Source organism: Anopheles aquasalis, chromosome 2, assembly GCF_943734665.1.
Source record: "Anopheles aquasalis chromosome 2, idAnoAquaMG_Q_19, whole genome shotgun sequence".
NCBI lineage: Eukaryota > Metazoa > Arthropoda > Insecta > Diptera > Culicidae > Anopheles > Anopheles aquasalis.
In genome coordinates this window covers 33960001-33974842 of record NC_064877.1, presented here as the reverse complement: position 1 = coordinate 33974842, position 14842 = coordinate 33960001, and the positions used below count along the sequence as shown (strand labels likewise).

General features: G+C 48.2%; 1 protein-coding gene across 2 annotated transcripts in view; it reads right to left on the bottom strand.

Moving 5' to 3' along the window:
* Positions 1–14842, bottom strand: part of LOC126573062 (protein catecholamines up) — a 67240-nt gene that overhangs the window by 46712 nt on the left and 5686 nt on the right. For both annotated transcript variants that reach the window (XM_050232867.1, XM_050232869.1), the window contains exon 2: positions 13920–14253. In XM_050232867.1, the coding sequence (XP_050088824.1) occupies positions 13920–14070 (151 nt within the window). In that variant the 5' untranslated portion in view covers positions 14071–14253. The remainder of the gene's footprint in view (positions 1–13919; positions 14254–14842) is intronic.

Here is a 14842-nt window from a genome sequence, read left to right as displayed (position 1 = left end):
GACTGCTGCGGAGGAGCAAGCAGCAAACCCCAGGACTCGGCATCGACGTTCTCGTTCGACGCTCGAACGAACGCTCGGTTCATGGCCGCGCCGCCGTCGCGTTTCAAGGATACTGGAGCACTGACTGGTTCTGGTGATGCCCACAGGGAGACAGATTGGACTGGACGTTGCCGGTGTTGCTGTTCGCATGTGAGACAGCCCTTCCTCCCTCCCTCCCGCCCCCTTGATCGTGGATAAATCGCGTTTCATCTGCGATCGTGCGTCGTGCGCGTTCGTTCAGTTTTGCGTGCGGTAGCGCCTACGGTCAGTTTTGGGCCTTCGGCCGTTCGCCATTCGTTGTTTCAAACAGTAAGTGCAACCAGGTAAGGAGCAGGTTATGAACGTCTTTATCGACCGACCGACTGACCGGGGAATTGACAAGAGGTGTCTACAATAAATCACGAAGCCGCGATCGCGATCGAGTCGAATCTGCACTGCTGCTCACTCACGGAAGCTGCGATCGCACGATCCGGGTGATCTCTGTTTGTATAGGTGACGCCACGAGTAGCTGAAGATGAAACTAATTGCAGAGTACACGCCGTAGCTAGACCGGTAATTAATAGCAAAGCTAATTGTTGGGTTTTGGGGTTGGCGTGATGGACTAGTGGCGCTAAGCTACAGTACTCCATTCGCGTTCACTTCCCCGTACGGGAATGGGACACGCCAGCAACGCCACCACAAGGTCAACGGTTGCATGCAGCGCTGGTCCCTTCGGCTGACCGGTAAAGTGCAATGCGCAATTGCTACTGACACTTCTTCGGTGAGCAGGCACACCAGAGAAAGATTGTCATCCGATTGTTGGCGGCCAATTTGAGCAATGGGCCAACTGCTGGGGCACAGGCCCCGGGTGGCTGGGCGCGTTGTAGAACAGGTTCACAGGGCAGACAGCTAGGTAGCCGACAGGAGAGTCAAGAATTTGGAGGTCATCAATCCATCTTGTTTAATATTCGGGTCACGATTCGACGCGAAGCGACCATTTTGCCTTTTATAACCTCGTAGCACAGACCAGGACAGCCACTACTGCTGTAGATGGAGTCTTATACTGTATTGCAGTTTTACGTACATCGAAGATCATCACTGGTAGTTCATTATTTACGATTTGTGTAAACAATTTTCAATTTACTATTTCAATTGAATGTGATTTGATTGATTGTGTGGAAATGGTAGAATACTAATTCATTCTGATTTGCCAGGTGTTAGTTATATAAAGTTTGCATTATTAATGCATTATATTCGTTGAATGGAAATAAACATTTATTTATTAATGTTTAGAATAATGTTTGCCATAAGTAGTAGTACGGTAAATACTCATCAGCAAAGACAGAAAAGTAAGTCCATTTAAAACATTTCCTTCCATTCGCTTTTTCGTTTTCTTTCTAGTTATTTCCGTTTTCCTACTAGCAACATCCCTTGTGCCTTCGAAGCACTTTTCATTGTAACCGGTCTGTTTATCGTATCGCCTCATCAGCGCTATGATAAAGGCATGATCCATAATTCAACGAAAAAAAAGTTTCGCTGCCTGCACCCCCGTAGCAGTCTTTCTTTTGTACGCGATACGTGTGCCACGTGAAAAGCAAACAAAACGCAACGTTCCATTTCATTGAACCACCTAAACTCCTGCTGGTGGCCGGAGCAAACTTTAAACGCTTCTCCACTCAATCGCACGTGTTTGGCCAGGGGAGGGGGGGGAAGAGGGATGCAGTAGCGTAAGCGGGATAGTGAAAACTCTCGGTGGATTCGTGTGGGGTAATTAAAATTTCCCCACGGCCACAGCCACTTACTCGTGCTCGTGGCTCAACTGGCCGGCTCGTTGGCTGGGTGGCTGTGATGAAAAGTGGAAACCGGCCCAGAGTTGAGCGGTTGTGTCACGTTAGTGTGGGCTGGCCACGTGCATCATGCCGCTCGTACCGGGCACGGAAAAGTGTCCGTTTCCGTTGCCGTCGCCGCCGATGTTTTTCACCGGTGCTTTGTCGCCTCGGGAGCGTACTGTTTTTCAAACTGCTACCAGCTGTGCTTGCACGTGAAGGGAATTGGTATCGGGCTTAATCCATCTTCAACCCCCCCCACCCTCCCCCTCCAGAACGATCCACCTCGTATTCCCGTACCCAATCATCGTTTTGCCTTTTTTACCCCCCCCCCCCCCCACCCCCCACCCCGGCCATCATTAGATCAACGGAACAGCGTGACAGCCGTGATGAGGAGCGATTATCCATTTTCAGCCGCGCGATTGTCCCATCACCGCAATTTAGCATCGCCTTTAGCGGTGCGCAAAACGAACGTGAAGCTACATCCCAAACGGTGCGATACCGAAGCCAAATGGCTTTGCGCCGAACGACACAATTTCAAAGGACTGGAATGGAAGCAAAACAGACAACCAAAGCAGTCATACATCACAGGATCCATTTCGTATACAGTCGGTGCGATCTGAGTCACGCAGTCTATTGTTTCTTCTGAGAAATGGTTCCCCCCTTCTGAGTGCTTTCGTCCGTCACGCCCATCGGTATAAGATTTGGCAGGGGAACGGAAAAATATCGCAGTCCAAATTTGGAGTTGCAAACAGGTCTACCAACAACGATCTGACGAACGGAAGTCAAGAGTTATGCAAATTTTAGGACCGTGCCAAGCAACTATTGAGTGCCCTATTGTACGCAGTTCAGAGCAATGACCAAACGATCTTATCAAATTATTTATACCTCCAACGAGTTATCATATTAAATATGATTGAGTCACATGAAGATAGAATGTTCCATCCGTCTGCTGGATGCCCACCGCACCTCATCACATTTTCATTTTTTGAGTCTGTGCGTCAGATTTCCTGGAGTCACCGGGTACGATGTTCCAGTGCTTCCGTGTGGCCATTCAGTGGGCAAATTCCAAGGCAAAGATAGCATATGTTGTCAGAAAGATAAGAGAAAAGAGACAGTTCGTCATGTTTTTATTCCCACCAAACACGCACGACGCACGTAGAACTGAGACAGGCACGAGGACTGCTCAAGTAAGTAAATGGTATCGCTAACCATCTCTCAGAAATTTCGTGCACACCCTCTGGGCGTACAGAGATGACATAAGCAGCAGCACCAGCAGCAGCAGAGATTTACGAATTTACAAAGCTAATCTTAAGTACATCTTATCAACGGCTTCTAGTATGCAAACGCTCAACTACGTAGCACTACGCTACGCGCAAGGTGAAGGCTATGACTGAATTTCTGGCTAGGGCTTAAGCGTCGGGAGCATTGTAGTTGCTATTGTAGTATTTTTTTTCAAACAATATGTATTCCTGATGTTGAAGCGGAAGGGAACATTAATAAATGAGATTCAGCTAATTTGTCCATCAGTATAGTGAGATGCTATGCGGGTAACTAACAATCTGCTCTCTTATTAAAAAAGGGAATCCTTAAATCGCCTCTTACCTGTGCTAGAGCCAAGTGCGGGCCGAGAGCTTGTCGCAGGAGGATCGTTGACAACATTATAGCCAAAGTAATCCAGCTTGATCTCGATGAATTGGCTGTGCTATACTGGTTTCAGACTTGCTGTGTTTGAGTCCTTATATGAAACACACTCACTTCTTTTGGGCTGTTTTTTATTCGCTTGGATAATGTTTCACTCCCTATTGAATCCCTTCCTGCTTTTTTTTTCAAAAGAAACACTTATTGGTTGGATTCACAGTTTTCTTATCTAAATGTACACCCATTTATGTGCATACTTCAGTGAAGTCGTACAACTGTTTCAGTGGAAAACGCCAGCCAAAAGCATAGCTCTGGTCTGGTTGGTCACTCCGCCATCCACCCATCCACTGTCGGCACGCTTTATCACTTTCACGATCAGCCGGTAGAAAGGAAGTAAATCGAAGAGGTTGTTTCCAGGCGGTGCTCGACAAGCTCGTTGCTCCACCGCATGCTCTACTAAGTTTTGACAATTTTTTTTTTGTTTTCATCACGCCCCAAACTTTCGTACGAATTTATACATTTTGAAACGGCATCGAAGCAAGCGCGCTCCAACCAACGACCCAATGGCGCCCGCACTCCACTCATTCAACGTTTAATGGTTACCGCCAGCAATCAGTGAGAGTGAAGCAAACGGTTTTTCCACGATTTTCAAGACTAACACCACCGAGGATGACGATAAACGATGAAAAGTGAAACGTTGTCAACGGAAAAAGGAGGGTGCGGGTGGCTCATGGGTTCTATTGAAAGTATTTAATACTTTATCTTGTATAACGTCACTGTAATTATCTCACAGAAACAAATTGCAATCAGAGGGACGATAAAACACACTGATGACGTGTTGCAACGGGAATAAAACCAATTTTAGGCATTCTTTTGAAGGTAAAATCGTCACTAGCACTATCTTCAAAACAAGGTGCTTTCAGCAACTAAAATTATTGACGCTAAGACCTAACAACGTTTCTCTTCAAAGTTTGTGCCTGTTTGTTTGTCAACCATCTCTGGCCCGACACTGCCAGACGCTAATGAACGCTGGAGATACACCGAAAGTATGAGGCGTAACGGATGCGTTCGTGTAGTTTTTAGCATAACAAAAAAAAGGCCCATTCCCAAACGCCACCATGATGTCACCAATGAATTTTCTGCTCTGTGTGCAACGAACCGATATTGGGGACCAGTTCTAGAGAAATGAAAAGAATCTCAATGAATGAGGCCACACTTAGTAAAAACCCTTTTAACACCATTAAAAGGTCACCGGTTGGATGTACATTCTAGTATTCTCCACTATCACAAGGATTTTCGTTCTCAACACTCAATTGCACTGCGAATACGAAGCACGAGCACACAAACTGAATCGAACGGCGCGTCGTACAGGAATATTTAAACATTTTCTCGCAAATATTCTCGCTGACTGTTTGAATCGATGTAATCATGCCTCCTCGCCAGCCTCCCGCTCCACCGAACCTCACCCAACCAAAGCAACAAATAAAAGCCAAATGATACGGAGCTGTGCGTGAGGCAGCGGGGGCGCAGTGACTTGGCACCGGCAGAATGATGTGGTGAAAATTGTGCTAAATTGCACCATTAAACCACGGTCCGGTGCGCCACGAGTAGAAATAATCAAAATTTCCCAAATTTGATTGACGTTGTTCAGTTGCGTTCAGTCGAATTGCGACGTTCCACGATCCACGATCACTATAAAACCTGTCCTTAATGGATGATTCCAATGCTGGGTAACGTTGCGCCAATTATTCCATCCTATGGATCCCTCACAGGCCACAACGGGCTTTAAATGAAACTAAATGTAATGATGGTAAATTTTGCACCCTAGACGAGAACAGGAACGAGAAATGAGCAGCAATGAGCCCTATCATTGCTGTTCATTCACGACTGATCGGCATCATATTCACTATCACTTTACGGGAGAAATTCATCTTACGTATCACGTGTCTCCGGGGAAAATTTTATTCATGAGCCGTGCCGTGTTGATAACACCTGTGCCGTGTGTATCACAAAGATTCGTCTTATCGTCGCACACTAAGACAAGTCACCGGTCTACACACAGGTTGTTCTTTGTCATTGCTCGATCGTGACACTCAAAAAACAAATTAGCACAACGATCAAGCGAAACACTATCCAGCTCCAGGGCACTTGGGCTTCCCTGTCCTTCTTGTTCTTCGTACGATCGTGACGATGTAACAGAGGCGGTGGTGTTGTGACAGCAAAAACTAACAAGGATTCAAATGCGAACGGCGCAAAGCTGCACTCGCTCCGTCGTCCGGCGCTACCGTATCTACGTCGTCCGTGTAGCGACTGATAATCCCGAGCCGGCGTTAAACTGTGCCAACCAACCGAGCGTTACGAGCGCGTGCGTCTCTGTGCCTCTCGGCGGTTTTGCGTCGGCGGCTTACCTGCCGCGTACTAAGCGCGCGCGCCACCTGCGAAAGCGCGGCGAGAGATCGTACCGATCTCGTCGGTGGGATCTTTACCGCTCGCTCGATCATATTTTTTCTAGCGCGCGCTCTCTCGCTCTCTCTGCACCTCTCTATCTCTCTATCGCTCTGGTGACCGCAGGCAATGGGGTGTTTCCGTCGGGTACGAGGGTGAACCTGCGCCTCCACTAGCAAACGGAGGTTGCGGTCGTGAAGGAGCCACCGTTCGTGCCCGAGAACAGATCTGTGACCTGTCTGTGAACTGGCCACCCGGCGAGGAAGGCCATCGGTAACTTCAGCTAGAACGACAAGCTTGTCCTCGTCACCCACCCACCCCCCACGCCTTAGGGAGGAAGAAACCTGCTAGACCGCCTGCTCTGGCCCCACCCGAGCAAACAATTCCGTCCGATCCTCCGTAGTCTGTCAACGCCATTTGCCATCGAAAAACGAACCTTCCTCACACCTTATGCCCCGCTCTTGGCGCTCCATCATTCCACACACCTCAGCCCCCCGCACATGATGCCCAAAATGACACGTAAATAAATAACAGACAGTAACGCTTCTTTCAGATGAACCACGTTCCACACGAACACCCGCATAATTAGTAGATAATGGCAATTCTCCGACTGATGGAGAACGCTGAGAAAATAGACAACCATAGAGAGAGAGAGAGGGGGAGAGTGGGAGTGAGAGAGAGAGAGAGAAAGAGAGAGAGAGAGAGAGAGAGAGAGAGAGAGAGAGAGAGAGAGAGAGAGAGAGCTCAGGTGCGATAGGCAGCGTGATCACGAATTCGAATTGATGAAGATGAAATGCCAAAGTGTTAGCCGTTTCGTGTTCGGCGCGACTACACGCTAACCCGTCAGCTGGTTGAAACGTGTAGTTGCGTTACTGCACTGGGTGTTTATGGGGCGTAGATTGCGCGTCACCCACCGTCACCACACACCCACTAGCTTATCAGTAATTGCTTGAATTGCTACTAGCGATCGTGCGGCAACTTCTTCAAATGAATTAAACGAATCCTTTAATGAACGATGGCGAGAAGTTAGTGGAGTAAAAGCATAATGAAAACTAATGAAGGACTAGTAAGTACTCACGAAATCATTTCACATCTGATGGAGCACCCTAGAGACCTAACTTTAATTGCTACCTACACTGCCAATGGTTCAGTGGATATCGTTTTATGGCGCAAAGGCAAATTGCTGTGTCCTCATCAGTTCGGCGATTCGATTGCGATTACCCTTTTTCATGCAGGGGTAGCTCAATGTGAACTCGAGTCAACGGGTGAACCTTTTACAAAACCTTCATACAAAAGTACTCTGCAAACAGCAGCAGCAGCAGCAGTAAACATTAAGCAAGGTTTTACCAATTCACGATTCTTTGCATAGTTCAGAACTGAACCGTGCGGTCAGGAACAAAATACATACAAATGGTTTGTGTACGCCAGCAATAAATTCCAACCATTCCGGGCGTCACAATCGCTCCCAATTAGCCGGTTCTTTTGTCACATTGCGTTCGCTAAAGTTACCGCATTTAATTCGTTTAGCTTATCGTGCGATAAAAACGTCAGATATCGCCGTCGACCTTACTAAAACCTGGACACTGGACATTCCTGCTACTCCCAGCCGTTCCAAACATCAGCGATCGCGATACGAATTGTGAAATAAACTCGCCAAGGTCTCTGCCACCCGTATCGCTGCGAGGCCATTATTTGGCTAATGAAGCCGTTAAAGACACTGCTCAAGGTAAACGTGCAGACATTTTCTCACCTCCCTTTCTCTAGCAACAGTATCTAGTGTGTCAGTCGAGAGTGTGTCCCATTGAGCGGCAAGGAACCCCCCCCCCCCCCCATCGTGCACTCGTTTATGTGCCTTACAATAAAGTAACGCATTGTAGTACGCTGAACATGGACAAGCGCTCCTGCAAAATGCGTTACATCCTGCGTCCTGTTGGGAACGACACTGGCGAAGACCGGCTCCGCATCTCGGTCTCAAGGTCTCAGCCAATAACCTTCGACTGTATGCTCACTTTCCGGTTGCTGCACCACCAGCAGCTGCACTGTTCTTTGGTGGAGAATGTACTTGAACGCTCTTTCCTTGTATTCGCCACAGACCCTTAGCGAGCAACGTCACACATCGTAGCTCTTCAATAGCACGCGATCGCGAAAGCTTGTATTTCTCTTCATCCATCCGCGCACATCTCTGATTGATCGTTTACGTTAAGAGATCGTAGTCCGGAAGAAATTCAGTCGATTCATCGCTGGTGCTATCCAAACAAAGCGGTGTACGATCACGCTGCTCCAGCTGCTCAAGTACAAACATTGCTCCCACGCGTCGGTTCTCAAGGTTTGGAAAGCTTCCGTTCTATTGATAGCAGCCGCACGGACCGCGACCGCTTCCAAGCGCCCAAGCGTCGGTCGCTCGGGTCGGCACACCTTCAACTTCAACGCACTGCACTTGCACTCGGCTAAGGGCATGTAGTACGGGTTGATTTCACTTCCGTTGCACACGCCAAGTACGCGCTAACTAATCATCGCCCCGCACTGTTACGCTCACTACAGACTCACGAGCTCACGGAAAAGGGTTCACCCTCGTGCACCACGACGACGCAGCAGCGGCTCGATAGTGCACGCGTCCTCCGTTCTCTCCGGTGCTGGCTGTACTGAGCCTCCGCCAGCACGGCTCGATGCGCCTTCTGCTTCAGCAGCTCGCCGTTTTGCTGTTTCATAAGCGCATATTCTGATCAGACCAGACCCCGAGTAGCAGAAGAGGACGGGACGTTTCCCGAGAATCCCTGAGCATAGGAGCATAGGTAGCACGCACCGGGTTGATTCTTATGTTGCTGTCGGTACTACCTTTTGACCTTTCTTCATTCGCCCAGAACCAAGGCAACGTTTCGACCCACGTAATGCACGCACCAACCAGAACCAGGTGATCAACTCTCGTCGATCATCAATATCATCGATCAGCGGGGTCATGCCACTACCACCTCCAGGCCCACCTTGGGCTATTGGCACAGTGAGGGCCGGGCGATAAAGTAGTGAGCACGACCGACACAACGACGACGACGACGACGACGACGACAAGTCGGACGTAGAGGGCACAGCGAAACGACTAAGTGACGTTTGACCTACACGCCCGGCGGGAGCACGCTATGCACGATGGCGCTGGGACGGCGCACCTGCGCGACAACTTCCAAACCAGATGCACAGAACGGCTGAGCGAGTGAACGGCACACCAAACAGCACTCAAACGCCCTCTGACCGTGTGCCGCAGAGGTCTCGTGACATCTTGCTCGTTAATCGAGAAGTTTGTAGGCTTCACTTCAAATGTGGACAAGCCAGGACACGCACAGAGCACCGTGCCTCGATGGTGACGGAGCCGATTTGATCTTGAACGCATTATACCTCTCTCCGTTACACCGCGCACACGCAGCCTGCGCTGCTGCGGTGCGATTATTGGATGTGCGATCGAGGACGTCCAGTTGGCTTTGTGGTGCAGCAGTCCGAGGAGCGTTGATTAACATGTGCGTATGTATCATTTTGGAGTGACGTGACGGTCAATGAAGCACTTTCAGTAAGTTAGTTGAGGGTGGTTCGCTTTTCATAGGGAGTGAGCTTCATTCGATCATCAAGCTCTCACAGATCGCATGCGTAGAGGTCTGCCACGGATAAAGATGTGCTGATAAATATCGATTAAGTTTTGACTTGAATCTAAAAGTGTTGCCTGACCTTTTCAATACTAATTACTCTACATTATTTAAACATTTAAATGCACAACTTTGTCTTCGAAAAAGGTAAAAAAGATGTGAAATGATCATCACTTATCGTACAGAAACGCGGGAAGCAATTAATTGTAACAAATGGCACGCGCTAGCGGATAGGGTAGATATTCAAAACTAGCACAATCGTGTATGCCCGCAAGGTATTAATGACAAATAGCCGTAAAACAGCATCTTACAAAGCAAACCGGTCGGCTGCATAGGTTCGACACCACTATAGCCGAACTCAGTCTCGGCAAGGCTCGGTAGTAGGACCTTCATATTTTCGCCATTATTTCGAACGCTCCGCGCCAAAACTGGTAGCCGTATATCATGCAATGATTGGTATTTTTTCATTCGATCGCCGAAAAGAAATTTATGCCGAAAGCGAAACATAATTGCTCGGCCGCCAGCGGTTTGTATTTGGGGCTCCGATTTGGGGAGGGAACACAGAAGGCACCGCAGAGAACTGCGCGTGACCTAACGACCTGACCTGATCTGATCGCGCCAACCTTCGTTGCTTCATCGAAACCTGCCCTCCATTACGTAAGCATTTTGGAAACTTGGTGCCGCCATGCACGTTGAAACAGGAATAATTCGGCATCCATTTTTTAATCACCTGCCCCGGTCCGGTTGGCCTCTGAGCCTAGCCTATTGTGAATTTCCCACTTGCCAGGACACTTGCAAAAGACGATTTATGCTACACCGAAAACAGATCACAGATGTGATGTACGATCGAAGATGGTAATCTAGACAACTGGAACTGGTAGCCGTCGTCGCATCACATCGAGGCGTTTGTTGCAACCGATCCACTTTCCCTTTTTCACGACCGCATGACGTTCCCATATCCAGTTTTAATTAGATGTAACGCTCGCGTTGCGATAGAGTTACGCTTCCTCCGACGTGTTGTGACACTCTGTGGACGTACGGGCTCGACGGTGACTTCCGGCTGTACTGCCGGACTTGCACCGACCACCGACGTCACTTATTTCGGCTCTGTCGGCAGTGATGGTCAGCATTCCCTTGAACCTTGGCGGACACTATAGCGTCTACCACACGCACGATGCCACCGTTATCTGGAAGGCCGGCCCAGCAATCAGTGGCGGCAGGGTGGCGACGCGTCAGCGATCATCATCAGTGGCTTGTTTGCACTCGCCCCGGAGATGAGATAAAGTGGGGGCCATTTTGTTTGAAGAACCGGTGTGCACCACGCTCCGTGAATCCGAGGCTTTTCACTGTCGTGTTGGATGTGTTTTCCTAGTGATGAACTTGTCAAGGGCGGCCAGTTGGACAGCAAGTTCAGTAAATGCTACAAGGCACGGGGCAGCATGGCTTCTGCATATCGTTCATGCTTACTGCACGAAAAACCACTCGGAGATGTGTCTCTACCGTTTTGATACTGTTTCAACATACCGAAAAATTAATCAGGTCATACGTTGGCAAAGTTCCGGATATTTCCGAAAACCACTAACCAAACTGTGGTTGGTTTCCAACCCGTCCGACACATCTAATGCGGTCGAGAGTGTCAGTTATCTCACCGCCGTATCGATTACACCTTAGTCACTTTGCTTAGCAACGGTTCCGCAAACAGATCAGTCACTTCCGCTTCCCCAAAGAACGTGCCGCGACGCTTGTTAGTGCCAGTGCATATCTGCAGCCCAAACCAGCTTGACTATTTGCGCAATCGCTAGAGACAAACCGGCAAACCTGCAAGCCCCCTTTGCCCCTCTCCAGCGAGCTCGCATCTGATCAAGGCCATTATAGCGACAAAAAAAATGGTGTACGCACCGCACCCCTAGAATCAGGTGTTCGTTCGCAACGGAACGAAACCGATGTGCAATCGCGGAATCAGGCTTCGAGATTGCAACTGGAGATTCTTGCTGGAGGACTTGCAACACCACGCGACCATTACAGCCGATCGGGGCGGGTAAACTGTAACACGAATTGTACAAATAGCTTACCAAATAGCCGTTGGAATAAAGGGGCAGATCAATTCCGATTACTTCATCGGTCGATTCAGGTAATTCTGGGACCGCATCTACTACCACACCAACGTGACACAAGATCGCTAGCTAATCATGCTAACAGTGCAGCATCAATCAATGTGAAAGTTCAGCTAGGTCACGCCATGTCAAGCTACTCATTAGCCCTGTTTCGTTATGCTCCATCGAAGCACATTTGCTGCAGTGCTGCACCGTCCAGATGGCCACAATGCGCTTTCGGCTGGAGTCCACTAGTCCACACCCAGACTGAACTGACTGTCGATGGCCGCTATCTGAAGACTTAAGATCCGGACGAAAAGGTCACGTCGCTCGGAGACGCACATATTCGTCAGTAAGGTTAAGGTACACGAAACCGGTGCCCGAGCAAAGTTTCACTCTGTCCTTGTGCGTATTATTCCTTCCCTTTTCGCTTTGCTGTTCAGAGTCGCATGATGCAAGGAGTCGCACGGAACCCTGATCTCTTCAGGTTCGGATTTTGTTTTTGTTTTAAATCTTCTTTTCATTGTTCTCTGGTGATATATGAGGAGAAATCTTGATAGACCAAGGCGGTCCGGTTGGGTCTACTACTACTCGAAGAAAGCGATAGTAAGTCACTGGGCCGTCGATTGTGCAAAGCCACAGCGAGCAAGAGAACAGAGCGTTTCGCAACGCTGGATTTTCCACCAGCGCCAAGGTTTAGGACAGTCAAAGTAGTAGTTATGTGGAAATTGCTTTGACCCATTTCCACCTGCCGCCACACCACTGAGAGCAAAAGCAGCAGCACCAGTCTCTTACAATCGGCCAATCATGGATGATTCTTATCGAACCAAGGAACGAACGTTAGCTTTAGCGATTTATGCGACGCTGAAAGATTTCCCTTTCACTGTTCAGAGCACGTACTGTTCAGTGCAATTACTATCCAGCCATTGGTATTAGGAGGGTATTTCGATATTCAATGACTATCTCTCGGTGCGCCAAGTGTTAACACAGAGCACCCACCGCTCTCCAATCGTCCAATTAACCGAGAGGCTAAGTGCTCCTAATTCCGATGGGCCAATATTAGCCCGGCTCAATTACACGTGAACAGTTTCCGTTCTAGAGACATGGCAAGTATTAGCAATCAGTTCGTCTCTCACGGCAATTTCACACCGGTGCCCAGCTGCGAAAGGATTCACCTGATTCACTTTCATGAAGCGACAAATGAGCAATCAACCAATTGTTCTTTTAAGTGTGATAAGCACTTGGTTAGCGGCAACGTAAAGTTGGCGAATGTGTGTTTAAGTTGTCACTTTACTGAGCACTTACAGAAAAATTACTTCCACATTGCCAGCCAGCATTAATCGCAAATTGCTCGGTGATAGAGAGTATTAGCAGCAATCATGCTTTGTGGTGCGGTGGTTGAAAGCGACAGCGATATCGATATTCTAATTTAAACAATCTTCACGAATGGATTGGATGTTTAAAAATGGCAAAAAAGCCGATATATCCGTATTATTAGTTTTAAAATACATGAAAACGAAGTTAAAACTAATGTTGTTACTTTACACCCACATAACATCGGATGGACTTAGCCGTTCCTCTCATGCCGATGACCTTTGTATACAAAAAGAAAATCCACGGGCACGGCGCTTACATAAACTGCCAAAAGCACAGCGGACATGCCCAGGCATATAGTTAAGTTTATGATCGCTGTGAAGAAGAAAAAAAACCTAAGCTAAGTCCTTGTGAAGCGATGACATTGTGAGGAGCAACATAAACTAGGACAAGTGCATCGTAAAATATTGCGGTTGCGCTGCTGTGACACACTCTGTGGGAGTTTGTGTAAGCTTCTCGAGTTATATGATGTGGGTTTCCATGTACTGCGGTGCTGTGAAAAGCAACCGCACGGGACACGGCTTTTCCATAACCACTAACAGCACAGCACAACAGCACTTTAGCGTTCACACTTGCTTCGAATCATTGTATCATTCATTCCTCAAGCTGCTTACTGCAACACTCTCCTTGAGCAGACCAGGCTCTTGAGGCAGGTGTGAAATCTCATTCTGCAAAGCCTATCCCCACCGATCGTTTTTAAAATACGAATACGAATCTATATTCGTGGCAACGAATGCGGAAGAGCCGCTTTCGTTCAACACATCAGCACCGAAGATTCGCGCAGCTTCTCGAAAAGAACCTATTAACCTTTACCGGTGGACCGCCATTCATAAATCGACGGACCAGCATAGAGGTGGTGGTGGTAGTGATGGTGTGGAACCGAAGACACCTACCTGCATCGTGGTGATGGTCGTGATTCTCATGTCCGTGTCCATGGTGTCCGTGATGATCGTGATCATCCTGCAGATGGTGTTTCAGGTGGTGCAGATGGGCGTAAAAGTGATGATGATGCAGGACGCAGGCAAGATCGGTACAATTTAACATACTTCCGCCGAGTTGGCCCGAGTGCTATGCTCGGTGCTCGTCGGTCCACAGCAACACTCTATGCTGTTCAACGGGTTCCGAAGCTCACCGACACACTGAAGCCGGTTGCTAGAGTCTCAAGCCGCTAGATAACCTTAGACGGAGATGGGGTGCTTCGTGCTAGCTAGTGGTATCGGGGTGATGCTAATAGAAAAACGAAACAAAACAAAAAAGAGTAATTAGTTGGGTTAAATATAAAATATTTTACAATTTACAAAATAGTGTGACTGTTCATATAAGATACCATCGAGCGATCAATTAAAACTCATCTTAGACTTCCTGCAATTATTATTAGAAACAAAAAGGTTGCTCATTGGCGCCGGCAGCTGTCCTTGACTACCTTTAAATGTCGAACGGGGGGTTGCGAAAGATCTGTGCCACGCTAGTTATAGTGGGATGATCACTTGGCGCTAGGCATTACTTGTCGCTGTCGGTGTCGCGACGCGAACCGCTTCACATTGTTATACCGCATGGTACCGTACGGAGCTCGAGAGGAAGCCCCGATTCAACGGATGCATCTCCGTGAAACATGAGGGTGCAGTATCGTTACAGACCTGTAGTATGTTAGCCCGGTGGAACCTACCGTTCGATCAGACCGCTGCCACAACAACACACACTTAATCGGCTTATTATGGTTTTTTTGCTGTACGCGGCAACTTCAAGCTAACAAAATACAGCTTGGACCAGCCGCTGTCTGGTGTGTCTTCTCAAGGCGTACAAATATATTACAACC